Below are 19,965 nucleotides of genomic sequence, written 5' to 3' on the forward strand. Positions count from 1 at the left end.
TCTGAAAAAGAAACCTATACTAAACAAGCTGCCCTATCTCTTACAATCATTACCTACAGGTGAATAAGAGATGTGTCCTTATAATGTCTCAATACTGTCATAGTTAAACAATAAACAGTTATCCAAGGCATACCAGGTATACAATCTCACTTACTCATCAGACTGACTCCTTGAAACATTTTATTTAAGATTCATTTATTTATTATGTATACAGTGTTCTACCTATGTATATGCCTGCGGGCCAGAAGAGGGCACCAGATGTCATTACAGATGGTTATGAGCTACCCTGTGACTGCTGGGGATCGAACTCAGGGCCTCTGGAAGAGCAGCAAGTGCTCTTTACCTCTGAGCCATCTCTCCAACCCCTTTCCCGAAACATTTTTATTTCCATATGGCATAAGAAAGAAGAGCATACACAGTATTCAGCACTAATTTAAACTTATTTCAGTCGATTTCAGTAACCTATAAAAGAGTTACAAGGACACTCACTATTTCACTTTCCTTCTGAAACACGCTCACCTTTTTCTCCTTTTATGCCTTTATTATTGGAAAGTCTAAAAACCTACACACAATTAATATCAAAAAAAGTTTTAGAAGAAAAATTCCGTCCAAGTTACTAACATGAAAGTAGCATTAATAGATGGGTATTTATCTTTCTCAGTTATAATTTACTTGTAATCTATTGATGCACCCTCACTAAGCACCAAAAGTAAGTTTAAATTAAGCATTCTTTCTTCCTGTCTAAAAAGGATTGGGTTGTGCTGAGGACAGTATATGATTGAGCACCAGAAGCTGAATTTGCCCTAGAAATTGCAGGTTTTATTTTGATTCCTGTGGTGGTATTGTGTTCCCCAAAATGTTGTGCACCCTAATAAACTTACCTGGGGTCAGAGAACAGAACAGCCACTAGATACAGAGGCCAGAAAATGGTGGCACACACGCCTTTAATCTTATCACTTGGGAGGCAGAGATCCATCCGGATCTCTGTGAGTTTAAAGCCACACTGGAAACAGTCAGGCATGGTGACTCACACTTTTAATCCCAGGAAGTGAGCCTTTAATCCCAGGAAGTGATGGCAGAAAGGTATATAAGGTGTGAGGACCAGGAACTAACTGGTTAAGCTTTTAGGCTTTTGAGCAGCAGTTCAGCTGAGATCCATTTGAATGAGGACACAGAGGCTTCCAGTCTAAGGAAACAGGATCAGCTGAGGAATGGGCAAGGTGAGGTAGCTGTCACTTGTTCTGCTTCTCTGATCTTCCAGCTTTAACTCCAATACCTGGCTTCGGGTTTGTGCTGTGGGATGTTCTGTATGGCAAATGTGTTGCTGATTGGTCAATAAAAAAAAAACACTGATTGGTCATTGGCTAGGCAGGAAGTATAGGTGGGACAAAGAGGAGAATAAAGCTGGGAAGTGGAAGGCTGAGTCAGAGAGACACTGCCAGCCACCACGATGACAAACAGCATGTGAAGATGCCGGTAAGCCACGAGCCACGTGGTAAGGTATAGATTAATGGAAATGGATTAATTTAAGCTGTAAGAACAGTTAGCAAGAAGCCTGCCATGGCCATACAGTTTGTAACCAATATAAGTCTCTGTGTTTACTTGGTCGGGTTTGAGCGGCTGTGGGACTGGCAGGTGAGAGAGATTTGTCCTGACTGTGGGCCAGGCAGGAAAACTCTAGCTACAGGTTTGTTTTTACTAATAAGACTCTTTAAGATGCATGCTACAGATTCCTGCAAACCCTTTCCAGAAATCTCCCTTGCTTCCAAAGACACAAGTACATCTTTGAGAGAACTAGCCAAGTGAGGCTGCGCACTCGGTGCTGAATCAGTGTTTACACCTATAGAAAATAGATTCCTGTAAGCAGATTTAATTCTACAGAGTTTAGCCATGAGTGGGTATGTGATCAGGATAGACATACCTAGTCTAAAATACTTTTAGTGGCTCATCCAGAGTGAGTGCTCTTGGCTGCTGCCAGTACAACTCTGGTCAATGCAGAGCAAGAATGGCCTGATGGCTCCCTGACTATGAATACATTGTATGTAGAAGGTGTCCTCATGTACTTTACTACAATTCTATGGGTGATGCTTACACCCATTCACTAACATCAAATACCTATTGACTGAGTCTGGATGAAAAGAGGGGACTGGTCATAAGGCCTGATTTCTTCATGAATAACAATGAGGGAAATGATTTGGGCCTAAGTTCTTTGAAAGTACAGCTATTATCTTATTCAAACTGACATGAAGTCTAAAGCAGAATTTTTTCCTACCCCAAATTATTTTTAATTGGAATCTATAGCAGCCTAACCTGTGCTATTATTATTAAAAAAATAGTAATAAAAAAGAAAAATTACCTGAATTGTCCCTAGAGCTAAATTATATAAAGTAAGATAAAAGAAAAGAAAAAAAAAAGATGTATGGGAAGCGTTGAGGATTTCATTTCATGAGACATTTAACGGAATCTCTGCACTCCTGTGAAGTCTCATTTTATCACTCCTTCCCTTTTAATCTGCTTCTCACATTAAATAATTCCTACCTGAGTTTCACATGAATGGCTTGAGGGCAGCTGTGAGATGACTGCTGATAGGAAAAGAAAATTACTTATGCCCCAAAGTGGGGGAGGTTGAGCACTGCCAGAACAAACAACCCCCTGATCCTTTCCATCCTTCCTCACAAACCTGCACTCACTCAGATCAAGCTTCCGGTGCAGAGGAAGTGAAGCAAAACACACCAAGGAATGAAAATCGTTTGCTCTTAAAAAATTTTTTTTTTCATAGAATCTACAGAGGATGAACACAACTTTTAGGTGAGTTCCAGCTGCCAAATGTCACTTTACAAACCACTGATAACTTCCTTGACATCCCAATATGCATAAACACAGCTCTTCATCTATGCCAGAAACTTTATCTTAAAGCTACAAAGAAGACTTTAATACTCAAGAACTTAGTGTTAGCTCCAAGATGCTACTCCCTGAATTCTCTTGCTTTTAAAGTAAAGACATACTTAGAAGGCTTTAATTTTAAATAACTTTTCTGAAACAAAAATAAAATGTTTTTTTTAATTTATTTAAAATGAGTAAATTACTATATTCTAAAGTGGTTTTCTTTTCTTGAAAAATAAGTATTTTATATTGATATAATAATATCAATATAATCCTTTCAAAATTAGCTAATTTTTATATGAATGCATTGGAAAGTGTACATGTTCAAAGAAGAAACAGAAAGACAGAGTTCAACTGCTCCATTGTATGTACATATTTATTAATGAGGACTATATTGTGTATACCATTTTAAAACTTGTCCTCTTAACTAAAAAAATTACATTGTAAATATTTTGTCTCTTTAACTTAAAAATTACATTGGAATTTACTTTAGGAAAATTCATCATCTGGTGATCACTGATTCTGTATCCTGCCACCAAATCCCAGTGTTCAGTGGTTCCTAAACTCAGTGTGCTGGATAAATTTTTCATGTGATTCAACACTTTCACACTTTTATGTAGATACTGAGCACACACATTCACTGCTCTGCTTCTGCTGTGGATTTGATGTGGCCAGTGGCTTCAGGGTGTAGTAGAATATTATTTTAATGTGTCATACTTTCATTTATGTTGTATTTGTTTAACTCTGTGAAGCTGTGTTACTGTGCCTGTGTAAAACACCTGATGGTCTAATAAAGAACTGGCCAATAACAAGGCAGGAGAAAGGATAGGTGGGGCTGGCAGGCAGAGAGAATATATAGAGGTAGAAATCTGGGAGGAGAGATCTAACATCTAGCACCAGAGGAGGAGGATGACTCCAGGACCCAGACCCCCAGCTACACAGCAAGCCACAGAGTAAGATTTACAGAAGTTAGAGAAAAGGAAAAGCCCAGAGGTAAAAGGTAGTCGAGATAATTTAAGTTAAGGAAAACTGACTAGAAACCAAGACAAGCTAAGGCTGGGCATTCATAATTAAAAAATAAGCCTCCATGTGTGATTAATTTGGGAGCTGGGTGGCAGGCCCCCCAAAAGACCAAAGCCCAGCCAACAACAATATCAGGATTCTGTTATCCTGACTTTTCTGCTGTGATGGACTATGCCCTTGAACAATGAGCCAGAATAGAACCTGTCTTCCCTAAATTTCTTTTGTCAGGATAGTTTATGAAAGCAAAAGGAAGGAAACTAATACAACACCTTTCTGAAAAACATCTGTGACTTCAAACACAGTCTCACTACAGAATCAAGCATTTCTATCATGACACATCAGCCTGTGTTTGTCAACATTTTTCAGAGTCCCACTTGCTGAGAACCTTATTGACTGCTTTGGTATATTGTGTACCATTGTGGATACACCATAGAGAAATGAGACTTTTCACTGGTTTTCATTTGTTCATTCAAACAGATGACACTTTTCCAATCTGGTTCAATTTAATTTTCCATGGCTTTGTCTCTATGATCTGATATGCTGCACCTATTTTTTTCATATTGGAAACTGAGGCATACTCGTGTGCTAAGAAGACTAATTGCCTCAATATTTTTCTATTCTCCAATGTGGCTCTGCCTTGTCTTTGAACATGACTAGTAAACTCGATCTTGCCGTAATAGACCCAAGAAAGAACATACTTTATGTGAGTCATAAGAGGCTTCTTTTCAAGGAATAACTACAAATCTCAAATGAGCACTCTGTACTCCTTGGCAATGTTCTCATATTTGCTCCGTAAATTCACTTCCCCCAGGATAGAGTCACACTATTGTATTTTCTTTACCTAAAACATCCATATTCTCCACCTCACAAGTTTTCCCTCCTCCTTCTGCTATGGAATGAGGCAAAAGAAATGCAGTCAGTCAGATTAACATTTTATGAGTATACCGATGTGTCCCCCGATATTCTTTGCTATCTGACTGACCACAGAATATGACAGTTCTCTTTGCAAACAAAGCCAACCACTCCACTGTATCAGGGATGTGAGCTGTATATTGCTCTTGGTACCACAACACTGGAACAACACACAGAAGCTCAGTAAATATAGTTCAGTGAATGAAAAGTGAGCATTTGTGGACATTAAAGGTCTCATCTGTTCAAAATGAGAACAAACAGTAGCATGGATATGTATAGAGTTCACCTCAGCAGCATACATCTAGATAACATTTCTGTAACGTAAATGATACTAACCTCATTCCCTCAGTGGCTTCTTACACTGTGACTTAACAGTTAACAGTCATTTCTTAGAGCACATATTAACAAGAAGATCCAATCATTGTTCATCCATCTTATCTGTCTTCACAACAACAATCCACTGAAGCCTGATGAACTGACACTCAACTTGGGGTCAAGTTAGTTGCTGTAGATCATATTGTAAGTGAAGGGGGAAGGACTCAAGTTCATGCTTGTCTGATGGAAAAGTCTCTGCTTGCTCTTCTTGGCCATGCTTTAGAAAGGCATTAAGATATCTCATAGATCCAAGCCTAGGAACTGACTGGGCCTGTCCAATAGGGAAGAGCACTACATGCCCTCTGCCGTCAGCAAGGCATGGAATAGTATATTGTCAAATAAGCACATCCCATTCTGTCAGACTTAAGTCAGGTGGGACATGAAGTTGAAGAGAGGCATGTGGAAACCTAATGGAAACTTCATATCTTTTCTTCTCTGTCCAAAGCATGGGTTTTTTTATTTTATTTTATTTTATTTTATTTTGCAATACAATTCAGTTCTACATATCAGCCACTGATTCCCTTGTTCTCCCCCCTCCCGCCCCCCTCACCTTCTCCCCAGCCCACCCCCCATTCCCACCTCCTCCAGGGCAAAGACTCCCCCGAGGACTGAGATCAACCTGGTAGACTCAGTCCAGGTAGGTCCAGTCCCCTCTTCCCAGGCCGAGCCAAGCGATACTGCATAGGCCCCAGGTTTCAAACAGCCAACTCATGCACTGAGCACAGAACCTGGTCCCACTGCCTGGATGCCTCCCAAACAGATCAAGCCAATCAACTGTCTCACCCATTCAGAGGGCCTGATCCAGTTGGTGACCCCTCAGCCATTGGTTCATAGTTCATGTGTTTCCATTCGTTTGGCTATTTGTCCCTGTGCTTTATACAACCTTGGTCTCAACAATTCTCACTCATATAAACCCTCCTCATTCTCACCAATTGGACTCCCAGAGATCCACCCGGGGCCTAGCCATGGATCTCTGCATCCAGATCCCTCAGTAGTTGGATGGGATTTCTAGCACGACAATTAGGGTGTTTGGCCATCCCATCACCAGCGAGGCTACCTGGTAAACAGGACCCCAAGAAAGACACGGGGATCACCCAATGACAGAGAAATGGAAGAGATCTACATGAACAGCCTGGACATGAATGGGGGTAGTGAATGGCAAGGGCCGAGGGAAAGAGATCTTGGGGGAGCGGGAGATCCCAGCTGGATCAACAACAGAGAGGGAGAACAAGGAATAGGAGACCATGGTAAATGAAGACCACATGAGAATAGGAAGAAGTAAAGTGCTAGAGAGGCCCACAGAAATCCACAAAGATACTCCCACAACAGACTGCTGGCAATGGTCGAGATACAGGCCGAACTGACCTACAAAGCATGGGTTTTAATCACTGCAGAAATGGCAAGATTTTTCAGGATCACAACAGGGACATATCGTGGGGGGGGGAGTTTTGTTTTGTTTTTCTTTTGATTTGAAGAATATATAACTTGAGGAAGTGAGGTTTACAAGAAACAAAAATAAATAAAACCATACATTTAAAATGTTCATGGTATGGGGTTTTAATACTTATGTTTCGGTGTGAATGGGAAGGGTCTCCAGGCACTACAAAGGTTTTGTTGTTTAAGCTTAAATTGCTTCCAGGTATATGTATTTCAGCTCACTATGTGCTTCTACCTGGGTGGCCAGTTCAAGTTGCCTGAGAATCTTTGCTCTCTAAGAAGACAAGCTCAATTCAAATACCATCTTGACCATTTCTGAGTATGATATCCCATGCCTGAAACTTTATGAACATACATTCATATGCTTTCTCTTTGGATAAAATTTCAATCATGACTTCCTCATAAATATTGTAGTCAACATGAGTCATATATGCATTGTTGATGACAGTGCATGAAAAATGCTCTACAAAATACTTCTCAAAGTGCCCTTGATGACATTAGCACCTGATGCGATGCCCACTCTTTTCTATTATTCCAGAAATTTCTTTGAGTTGAGCCCACACTCTATGGGTTTATACTTGCCTGCAGCATGAGTACTATACAATTGGGGGTTACTGTGTCTTCTTAATCATCAACGACTTTCAACAATGAGAACAGAGTCTTGATTGACTGCTTAACCACAGGTGTATCCTCAGCCCCCATATTCTGTGACACTGCATTGTGGACTGCTACTGTTTTCATCTGATACCTTGATTCTATGCACCAGAACATTCCATTACCCATGCTTAAGAATAAGATAATGAGACCAGAAAAGAGCAATAGTATGAAAAAAATCTAAACAATATGTTAAGTAAATAAAGAGTCAGCATTTCTATAATTATGGTTAATAGTATTATTCTTACAGAGCTTTGCAAAAATTAGATACTAAAATATGTTAAATGCTTAGTTCCTCACCTAGAATATAATTATTGTTATATCATAGATGATGTAGTTATTATGGTATCTAAGCTACTAAACAGTGTTGTGATTTCTAATGAGTCAATTAACCTTCCTGGGTCTCAATTTTTGCATAAAATGAGGAAGGTTAGGCAACAATTCCATAAATCTTGTTAGTTCCATAAATTATGTTTTAATATAAATAGCTGAGGAAGTAAATGTATACTTCTCATATCAGTTTGGAATATGCCTAATTTAGATACTTATCACTGAAATTCATATGTGAGGGAGGAGAAGCTACTTACAGGGAAGCAATATGATTTTCCTTTTGTGAAAGTCATATTTTCACCTGCACTCTCCTGATACTTTCACCATGGCAAATACCCAAGAAAGGGGATTTGGCTTTTCACAATCTCTTCTCTAGATCGGTCATATTAAGACACTTGATACATTTTCTAATGATGCAATTAAAAGTTGTATTTTATACCATGGTGTTGAAACTGCCTGTTAAAAAGGAAGACAAGATCCACTCCTACTCTGTGGTAGGCAGATGACCAAACTTTACTTAATGAAGATGATTTTGGACATGAGCACCTTGTAATGATCAGTAAAGGTCAGACATTTGTTCCAGATAAAGGGAGTTTGACAAGAGACAATGATTCCACATCCTGACAAATGTCTACCAGTGAGGTATCACAGAGAAGGCTCCATATAAGGACTTCAGCTGTTAGCCACTATAGAAAATGAGAATAGGAAGAAGCAAAGTGCTATAGAGGCCCACAGAAATCCACAAAGATGCCCCCACAATAGACTGCTGGCAATGGCCGAGAGACAGCCCGAACTGACCTACTCTGGTGATAGGATGGCCAAATACCCTAATTGTCGTGCTAGAAACCCCATCCAATGACTGAGGGAACTGGATGCAGAGATCCACGGCCAGGCCCTGGGTGGAGCTCTGGGAGTCCAATTGGCGAGAAAAAGGAGGGTTTATATGATCGAGAATTGTTGAGAACAAGGTTGTAAAAAGCACAGGGATAAATAGCCAAACAAATGGAAACACATGAACTATGAACCAATGGCTGAGGTGCCCCAACTGGATCAGGCCCTCTGAATGGGTGAGACAGTTGATTGGCTTGATCTGTTTGGGAGGCATCCAGGCAGTGGGACCAGGTCCTGTGCTCAGTGCATGAGTTGGCTGTTTGAAACCTGGGGCCTATGCAGTATCGCTTGGCTCGGCCTGGGAGGAGGGGACTGGACCTTCCTGAACTGTGTCTACCAGCTTGATCTCAGTCCTCGGGGGAGTCTCTGCCCTGGAGGAGGTGGGAATGAGGGGTGGGCTGGGGGGAAGGGAAGGGAGCAGGAGGGGGGAGAACAAGAGAATCTGTGGCTGATATGTAGAATTAAATTATATTGTAAAATTAAAAAAAAAAAAAAGAAAACCTGATACCAGGGACTAAACAGAAGTTACAATAACTGTCTAGAGATGACATAAACTCACTACTTCAGTGGCTTCCCAGGATATAAAATAAATCCCTGAGATGTGCAATGGTTCAGTATGGCATGACCTTAACTATGAATGTGTTGCTCCTACTACCTCTTCCCTACCAGCCCACAATGCTCCAACTAACTGCACTCTCAGCTCCTCAGTACAGAAATCACTAACTAGCTGACAGTTCTTAAACTGTGCAGGCCTGTTGCCTGGAATCCTTGTCAGAGGTTTTCTTCTGTATCTCAGAAATGCATTTCTTTCAAGCATTTTCATACAAGCTAGTTTACCGTAATGCCTTTATTCTATTACTCTGCCACAGAGCCATACTTCTTCTTCTTATGATCATCTACATTTTTCTTTATTAAATATTAGATTACATATATATTCATTTATCTTTTTTGCCTTGTTTCCTCAAATGTATATTTTCAAGAGCTAGAAATGTTTGCTACTGTGAGATAAATATGTTAAGAATAACATATGGACCATTGTATAGACATGTATTAAGCAAATGAGTTAATAAATGAACGACTTTCCCTCTGGTACATTTTTTTATAGCTAGTTCCTTGACGTTTATTAGATGGCATTGAAAGAAAAGAGGTCTCACCTATTTTGCTTACAACTATACCCTTGACTCCATGTTGAATCTTAGAGGTGACATCTTAAAGTTTCTCAACTAATGATCTTACACACATATCATGAAAGGGTCTCATACTTAAGTTTGAAGAAAGGTAGTGAATTATGTTGTTGATGACAGGAGCAGCTATCGAAACTTATTTTAAGCTCAATGCAGTTAAGCATCAACAACGTTCCATTAGCAACCATTCTTCAGACAAAGTTAACTTTGTTTTGAATCATTGAATCTCACATGCATAGCTCTCACTTCCTTGGCAATCAAAGAGTATAGCTTCTGGTTTCAAACGTTGAGTGTTTGTCTCTGTTGTTTGGATGGAAAGGTAAGGTGTCTGTCTATAATGGAAAGACACAAATAATTTATTATAATTGTAGGCAGACTTCTAACACATAAATACCAACTCATCTCAAGTCATATAAACACAGTTAGAAGTGCAGTGACAATTTCAACTTAAGATAAAAGGAAACTGAGGTAAAGAAGATCGTGGTTTGTACTCAAGGACATAACGCTACATGTGTTAGAGCTGGTACTTCATAATTAATGATCTAATTGCCTTGGGTTTAGAGTCTGTGCTTTGAGCATTTGAATTCCATGGCTTCTATCTAAATAAGAACTAAAACATACAACTGATATATTAGGAACAAGGTTTGTCTTGATGATAAGCCTCCAGACCTATCCAAATGCTTTCTAAAGGCATGGCTCCAACAGCATGTTTAATGGCAGTGATTTGTTTGTTTGTTTGTTTGTGCTGGGAATGAGAACAAGGCCCCATTCATGCTAGGCAAGTGCCCTACCACAGAGGTATACCTCACACTATTGTTTTGTTTTAGACAGATGTCACTCTGTATATAATTCAAGCTGGTTTGGAACTCACTATGTGGATAGGATGGGTGCATATTTGTCTACTACTGAGGAGAGTATAGACGTGTGTCATCACACCTTTGAACTTTGAATAAGGATATAAAAGTGGGTCCCCGTGAAATTATGCCATCAGAGCAAACTAGTGAGCTCTCCAATTTTAATAATTAGAGTAATGAACATTAAGAATGACGATATGAGTATATGCATTTGGAATTTAACCTTGGCATTATAGAACTTCATTCCCTGGGCCACTAACTATGCATACTATCATGCAGTAATTAATATCTACTATAAAACTTAAACAGACAAATCTTAATGATGTAAACACTTCAGTTTATAGTCGACAAATTCAGCTCAAAGCTCTCTATACTGCATCTGTATCTCATGAGGATGATATTCTGGCAAACAACATCACTGTCATCAGATCACTAGAATGCCAGACTTTAGAATGATCGATCCACTAGAAGAACAGGAAAGCTTCAATTATGATAAGGATTTTATAGAAGTTAGATCATGCTTAAAGTTGATCTTCTGAGTGTAATTCACTCTATTTTTCTTTAAAGAAAGTAGTACTGATGAAAACAGGCATTTCCATCTCTCTAGGACTCAATTTCTTCGTATATGGAATGATTGATTTGATTCAGGTAATTTCTGATTCCATTCTGTGCAGCCTTGATAAGTCAAAGCTTCAATTATGTAAATTGTAGATACACCTTCCTTTATTTTCCCTTCTTCTTCATAGTTTCAATTGATTATCATAGCTATGCTTTCAAAATGCATCTATATAAAGCTGTATGCAAAAAAAACCCCAACAACGTTAAGATGTATAGGAAAATTCTGTAGAGAATAATTGTATCACATATGACTATTATTTATTTTTGTTGTAGTTGGAGTATTTACTCTCTGTAGCCTAATGAATGCTACTTGGATCAGCGCCACTATTATAACTCTGAAACTAATCTAGACTTTTTTGCTATTCCCTTGTGATCTTAAGCACATTCTCATTCTACCTAAGTCTTCAGCTAGCCTTCTACAAAATAGAAACAACACCTGAATTCTTGCATATTTGACAGCAAGAGTTGGGAAAGGCATCTGCAGCCTCCTTTAATCCTGTTTGTAAGTTCTTAACTGAAGTTGGTTTTCATTCCACCCTTTGTTCTGTCCCAGGTAGCTAGAACCACCTGTGTTTCTTTTTGTTTTTGTTTTGTTTGTTTTTTTAAATAGAGCCTAGAACAAATATTTTCCATGGACAACTCTCCCAATCAGAACCCCAAACTCAAATGAGGCTATGTTCATCTCCTAATCAGTTTTGGGTGCATTTACTTTAGAATGCTACTTACTACCATATGCATCATCGTGTTATAGATGCCAATGTGCCAATCAACCTACCCAAATTCTCAAATTTTCATCTCAAACTCTTTCATTAAAGTATCTCCACACTGGATGCAAGCAGCATCTCACACTGAATTTCCTCTTGTCTCAAGAATGACAAGTCACTTGTCTCCATTAATCTTTCCGTCATTCTAAAACAAAGAAAGATAGTCAGGCATCAGTTTTAGGGTGGGCATTCATACTGCTTCTGCCTCCGTTTTTGTCGAATAACCTATAAATGTTTTATTTACTTGATAAGACAGACTTTAGAAGCTTCTTTATGGCATGTTTAATCTAGCGCATTGTATTAAACAAAGGTTTGTAGAGTCTGGCTACTATGGATACCTGATCTAACATGTTATCCTTGTCACAAGATTATTGGTCATTGCCATCGTGACATATTGTGTAGTATATTAGGATTATAAAACAGGATTTGGAATTTGATGTTCTGAGTTTGAATTTCAATTTTAAAAGTTATGGGCTCATTCACTCTTAGCTACCATTTTTTCTCATATCTAAGATGAGAACACTTACTTCATAGAACTGAGATGAAATCAAATACACTATACAATTAATATGCCTAAACTTTAGTATTAATATACGTACATTATACTATTATACTAGCAATTTTTATTTAACATTAGCATACTTTCCATGAAATTCACAGTAAAACAAGGTATTAAAATTATTTATGATAATTGTATAGGATATATAAATATAGTGGAATGTAAATATATCTATAAGGAGGTCAAATAATAGTTTAAAAACCCAGGATGAATAAAAATTGAAATTGTTATCTTAATTCACACAAAATGACTCTATATCCTCTAGGTGTAACCTCTGAGTGCACTATTTTTTTTGTCCATTAGTCTGCTTTAGGTATTAATGTTTTAATAATACAGAAATATTCACTATAAGGGGGTCACTAAAATGTCAAATGTTGAAAATATCCCTTAATTCCATTCTCATATGGCATTAAAAGATGGTATTAAAGTATTCAAGGACTTTTATTTTCTTAAATGTTACAGTTTAGAAAGGACTTTTCTCCAACAATACATGAAAACACCTTTGGCTTCTCATTATATTTTTGGAAGCAGGATGCTAAGATTTTAAAAAATTTCTTCTTTATGAGTTTCAATTAACAGTTTCAGGTGGGAATAATATCCTCCCACCCCAGTCACCCCAGTCTGTCACATGATCACGAGTAAGCATGATGGTGATCATGGACAGATAGTATGGATTTAAGTTGGTCCAAAACCACAGATCTACCACCACACTTGTCAAGAGCAGCATGGAAGAACTAATGACTTACTTTTCAAAAGTCTATCCTTGAATATATGCTACTTTTTAATACTTATTACTCATATCTGTCAAATAAAGCAAAGTGAGTAAATACAAAAAAAAAGAAGCTCTATGCTGATTTTAAAGGGGATACAGATCATGAGTTTATCTGTCTTTTTGTAAAAGAGAGTGACTATGAGCATTCTTTTCCGAGTTGTTTTTAATACATTTTTTTAAATTGCTCTCTACTGTAGCTTGATATGAGAATTGTTCTTCCTTCATTCAGTAATACTTTACCATCATTTTGAATGTATTTGGTTGAAATGTAGATATTTTCACAGCCCAGTACAGCATACAGAGATAATGAAATAGCTGTGCCATTAAAATTTTGATTCAATTTTTCTCTGGAATGAGTTAACAGAAAACTACTTTCATTTTTATGGCTGGAGAAGAGGCAATTTGTGTTGTGAAATTTTAGTCATATTCGAAACTCTCATAGCTCTGGAATTTCCTAAACTACTCAACTAGTGCAAAGAACAATCAATATAAAAAAGGAGCCTCTGACTTTGCCTTTTATCCTTAAAACTTTGTTCAATTCAGCACTATTGTTTCATATGCATACAAGTCTGATGTTAATATTACCTTTATTTTTAAATTTCTTTATTTTATCTCTATTGGTGTTTTGTTTGAATATATGTCTGTGTGTCCTGTGTGCTTGGTACTCAAGGAGGCCAGAAAAGGGTGTCAGATACCCTGTGACTGGAGTTACAGATGATTGTAGACACCAAGTGGATACTGGGAATCTAATCTAGGAAGACCAGCTAATATTCTAAACTCCTGAGCTATTTCTTTGGCTAACATTATTTTATTAAAAAGGAGTCTTATTGAAGTTTACCTAAATTACAAAATATAATATAATATGCCTATTTTTTAATAAAATTCTACATAAATTTTAAGAAACTAAATGATCAGAATGTGCCTGAAATAATGGTTTGAAATATCAAAATCTAGAAATATAGGAACACACATTTCTCTTTTCTCTGAAAATGCAATAAACACTTCCCTGGGGTATGGTGAATTAGCCTACCACATAAAAGGAAGATTAGTCTAACAGCTACATTGTTTACCTATTACAAAGTAGGCCATTGCTACTCTGTCTTGAAAAGAATATATGTTACATAAATTATCAATCCGTAGTTAATTCCTGGTAGACCTATAGAATTTATGAAATAGAAAGTTTCATGGAGATTTTCAAGCCCAACTTTCTCATCTTAAACTGAGAGAGGTAAACTTGACTTATAAGGTAGAAAGTCAGAGAATAACAGAGGAGACATAAACATCAGTACTTTGACTATTGTTTATCAAATGAAATAATTTTACCTGCCAGATACCAAACGTTTTGCTTAAAAATACGTGATGGGTCTACATAGAACATCATGTGTTTAAATGTATCATATATAGACTCATACAGAAGAACATTGGATATTCAATGGTACCATCCCCAGTTTCCCCCAAGAAATGGAAACCTAAAGCACTTGGAAAGAAGCAAATACAAATTCTTTAAACTTTTATGTTAACAATTTTATTCTAAAGTACATTTATTAGACATAGATTGAAAATAAGATATGCTATATAAATATTGCATTTTCTCTGCCCTCCAGAATACAACCTAATAGATATCATTCATAATATTAATAAATTCAAACTACATTTTGAATGAGACCCACACTATAGAACAGTTGCAAAGTGAAATGAAAAGTTTTAATGATTTAAAGTAACCTTTAAAAAAATCATCCTTGATTTTTAACCAAGTTCAATTTTCCCTACTTAGTCTCAAGTTCCTTTATAGGGCATGTCTACAAATAGAAATAAGAATGACAAAACAAGTCCGTATCCTCCAACTAGGACGTGTGGGATGCTGGGAAAGGAACTCCTGTGGGGAAAGAGATCTGAATGAAATGAGTATCAGTGTTTCCTTGTTTGTATGAAGGTTTCAGGACATAGGCAATAGTTACTTTGATGTTAAATGCTGTTTATTCTCTTCATTAATTAAACTTAGGCTGTAACTCTAGAGTATGTATGAAAACTATACAATGAGCTATATCATCAACTTATTTATATCATATCTCCAGGAATTAATCTGTATATTCTTTAGAAAGTTTTCTGACTCTTAAATTGACATTGAAATAAGTCTAATAAATATTTCAGCTATAAAAGACACCATTTCTTTACACATTCCCTAACTTTTACATACTATGTATAATTGCACTTTGGTATGGTTATGAACATTTTACCATTTTAAAATACTTCTGAACAAACACCAGAAATCAGAGATTCATAGTGACATTTAGAAGAAATCAAATTCTCTCTGCAGTGTTAATACAATGTTAACAATAATACTAACAATACAATATAAATTTCAAGGCAGAAACTATCCATGCTGATCAGTACAGATTTGAATTCAAGTAATAATGGAAAAGAATACTGAATACTTTCACAGAGATTAGCAGCCCTTAGGAGGAACAACCCTAAGTTATTATCTGACAGGTGATATTTATGCTCCTGAAACAAATATCTCTAACACTAGTGTAGGCATCATAAAAAACTCAGAATTAATACCCTGACCATAAGAGTGTAAAGAAGGACCACACCTCTAGCATAAAATAAGATGTAACCAATCCCTCCAAAGAGCTAGAAATTCTGATAGTGTTCTATGAAGCTTGCTGTCTCAAAGAGAAGAAAGCATAAAATCCACCACATCAAAATGGGACGTCTCAGTCATAACCATCAGGTAAAACTACAGTAATGCACAAAGAAGCCATAAAAAGTTACTAGTTTCATGAAAATATACAAAATCAAGTCAATTTTAAAGACATTGATCATTTCCAAAATTTAAGGTTTTTTTCCTCACTTTGAAACTACCAAACATTTCCTTCAGAAAGAGCCACAATATGCACTCTGCAAAGTTCCATTAAAATTACTTTAATAAACCTTGCTTTCCACTCCCTCCTCCTCCCAATGAGTTATAAATGTAGGTTTCTGGTAACCTACATCAGAGTGACACACTTACTTTAATTTGATGTTTGCTATTTGTAAAAATAATCACATTTATGTCACATTGTGGTAGCCTTTCTGAGAGGATTAGATTAGCTGAAGATATAAAGACGTTGCTAACATTCTTTATGTTTACTCAAGTTTAAAACTTCAAGTGAGAATACCACAGCAACACTGTCAAGTACCAGAACAAGATGCTTTTAAAAGCTGCACTGCCAACTTTTGAGAAACAATGACTGGCTGAACACTAACATATCTCAAATACATTCTGAGTAATAAGAAGATAAACTCAAAATTTACTCAGAATCTCCGAGACACATTCAGTGCATGGAAAGATACAGGCAAGAATGTACCTCACTTTTAAAGGGAGAGAAGACTATTAAGAACAGAGGATCAGCCTCTAATAAACATAAATATCAACACTTGCCAAGCCAAAGCTTGTTTAGAAGTCCTTAGAATCTGTTACATGAGTTGGAGACTCATTTCTCCATGGAGTCTCCGTTAGATTGTAAAGCAGATAACATCAGCACCCCTGCAGACAACCTTAGGAGAAAGCTTGTTCCTCAGTGTCCGATCTTAAACCACAAGAATTTCTAAATGCATACCCAGTTCTATCCGATGAGTGCATTTGCATACAAGAAACAAGTGCACCCCACAACATACACAAATACAATTTGCTGCTATAATCAGAAGAGAATATTCTATACAAAATCCAACAAAATACAACAACAGGGACCAAATGCTCTGGATATGAGCTGACACATATTATCAACCCTTATTCCTCAGTTTTGATTCTAGATTCTAAGTGCTGCTCACAGTGTTTTAACATTCTCTTGCTGTGACAACATCACCACAACTTGCCAAAAGTTTATTTTGCTAATCTTCCTTACCCTGAGAAACCTGCTTTTATGTATGTCCAGCCCAGAATCACATTTCTCTGTTCTCATTTCAGGTGCCTCTAACATTCTCTTAAAGAATTTTTTTTTTAATTGCAAAACAGGATTTTTGTAAGTGACTGAAAAGCACTCCCTTACCTTCTAAACCTGCTTCAATCAGCCCAAACTGTTCCAATAATTTAACAAAAAGCACAATGACGATCAGAACTGCTATCATTTCAAGCCCCTCCAAGTTCATGGTCAGCTAGGTCATGGTCCAGCCACAGCCACTGAGAAGCGCTCCTCACCCTGGCTTTCTTTGTAAAGCCATTAAACTACATTAAGAAGGCTACAGCTGGAGAGGGAGGAGGAGAGCTGGGAGAGAGGAGGGAGAGAGAAAGGAGAGAGAGGAGAGAGGAGAGAGGAGAGAGGAGAGAGAGAGAGAGAGAGAGAGAGAGAGAGAGAGAGAGAGAGAGAGAGAGAGAGAGAGAGAGAGAGAGAGAGAGAGAGAGAGAGAGAGAGCAGTCATCCTGTTTGCTGTATCCAAGGCCAGAAGTGGCAGCCCCGATAAAGTCGAGCCTGTCAGATCAGAATTATCAGAGTCCTTGTTATCACTCTCCCACACGGAGACAGCCATGCGTGAAGTAGTAGTGCTCAGATCGCGGAAAATCAAGGAGGTCTCCAGGTCCGGAGCAAGCCTGGCGGGCAACAGAAGCAGCGCCCCCAGGACTCCACACCTCACTCGTCAATGGAATCTCAGGGCTGGTCAGTTGCCTTGGAAACAGTGGAAGCGAAGCTGGACTCCTGCTGCAGCCAGGACCTGAGCACCTTGTTGTGAGAAGCAAGGAAAAAGAAAAGCCTGAACCGCCCACAGGCAGTGACAGCTTGCATTCAGCAGTTTCTGAAGGAGCTTTACTCTTCAGAGAAAACAAATGTGTGTGTTTTATTCCAAGGAGTGCGCAGAGGAATGAAGCTTTCCGGTGTGGTTCCTTATGGGTCTGTTCTTTTCAATGAGTCGCCTTATTGGAATGCTCAGTGTCTTACTCATTGCAAACTAATATTCTATTTGAGTAGTAACTAGTATTTCAAAGTGTGATATGATCATAAATAGTCTCACTGTTTACTGATATTTTAGAGTTTAGCAGTTACCTCCTTTCTCACTGGCTTCACTTTCAACGTAACAATATATGTATTTAGCATTTATTACCTTGCATGCTTTTTGAAAACGGTTGACATAAACTCAGTGCCATAAAAAGTTTGAGAAGGAAAAAAAAATGAAGCAAACATTCTTTGGATGTTCTGTGTCTTGCACATTTTTTTTTCCCTCTCAATACTGCCTAAAGTGGTAGATCAGTCCCAGAATGAAGAACCGATTGAAGCAAAATAAAACACATGAAAACGAACAACAGAACCTAGAGTAGAACTCATCCTACACAAGTCTCCTACTCCACAGATGAGCAATGTAAGGACCAAAGAGAACAGACCAAGGGGCACAGAAAGTGCAGTGGGGTGATTAGAAGTTCAAATCCAGAGTCAACTAGCCTGGATTCAGGTTTAAAACCTCCTAGATCTTATATACATTACGTCATATCATCATGCCTCAGTATCCACACTTGTGAGCAGGGCCATGATAGCAACACCAAGTTCAGGAACTTTTGAGAAAATTAGTTAAAAATATTCCCAGAGCAAAGGGATTTGCTCAACAGTAGTAGCTCTTGTCTTGCCATAAATATTTCCATGCTTTATTCATATTTCTGAGGGTTGCTAGGGTAATTCCTCTAATACTCAGCTTTCTTACTCAAAATTCTCACGTGGCTTACAGTGGACACACTGAGTAAAACCCACATGCCTGTGTACAGCCTCCTGGTGGTGTCTTTACACTCGGCTATGAGCCCTGGGGTTTACCCTTCAATGTTACTATTTTCGTGCAGACTGTCTACAGGGTAGATAGCTTTGTTCCTTCTCCAAAATGTATCCTGGACTTCTCTTTCTCTAGGGCTTTGTTTTCACCCTTCTGTCTGTTTGCTGGGGAAAGAGAGACATAAAAACACACAAAGCAAAACACAAAACAAAATAAAACCAGCATCTATCATCTCTGCTTGTCAAGTTCCTTGGATTATTTCATGAAAATTCTGAAACCAGTGCTGGATGCAGTCTTTTCCTCGTGTGTGCCCATTTGTTGCTACTTTTACTGCTTATGTTAATTACCTGATATTGTCAAGCCTCGGTGTATTGTATTATAGCTACTTGGATGTCTGTTTACTCCAATAAAAGACGAACTTCAGGAGGACATAAATCATGACTTCATTGCCTGCCTTGACAATGCTTTCCTGCCTCTTATAATCCCTCTTAGGGGCCTACTTCTCACTCCGTAGATATTTGTTATATCATTATAGTCACCACACAATAAGCAATTACTGCATTCTGGATGCTTTACATACATTGCTTCCTACTAGCCACTCTGAAAGTAAGTATAATTAGACAGCATTTTCACAGGAAACATGATGCCTCAGAGAGCTTAATAAGCAGCAGGCTTAAGGTCATAACCCTGGTAAATGGCAGGACAAAGATTCAAACTCTGGTTCATTTAATGCATACTGTTATGTGGTCTTATTATCCCACACAGCTTTAAATGCATTAGAAATTCAGACACTGGCACAAATTTTTATTAGCCTAAGTTGAAAGTGATATTCAAACCTACCCTTTCAAAACATTTGGTGGCATTCTAATTATTTGATTAACCCCAGTAACTTTAGAAGTTGAAATGTTACTGAACTAGTAGTTGAATTCATGGATCTTGCTTCCTGGTGACTTGTCGGAGTATTATTGCATAAGCA

General features: G+C 37.8%; 1 protein-coding gene across 1 annotated transcript in view; it reads right to left on the reverse strand.

Moving 5' to 3' along the window:
• The window catches only part of Kcnip4 (potassium voltage-gated channel interacting protein 4), a 505,370-nt gene extending 487,846 nt beyond the window's left edge, over positions 1-17,524 (reverse strand). Inside the window, exon 1 of the mRNA XM_052734909.1 lies at positions 17,288-17,524. Coding sequence (XP_052590869.1) covers positions 17,288-17,387 — 100 coding nt within the window. The 5' untranslated portion in view covers positions 17,388-17,524. The remainder of the gene's footprint in view (positions 1-17,287) is intronic.
• Positions 17,525-19,965: the final 2,441 nt, after the last annotated feature.

Source organism: Peromyscus californicus, unplaced genomic scaffold (genome assembly GCF_007827085.1).
Source record: "Peromyscus californicus insignis strain IS unplaced genomic scaffold, ASM782708v3 Scaffold_13__1_contigs__length_99412109, whole genome shotgun sequence".
Taxonomy (NCBI): Eukaryota; Metazoa; Chordata; class Mammalia; order Rodentia; family Cricetidae; genus Peromyscus; species Peromyscus californicus.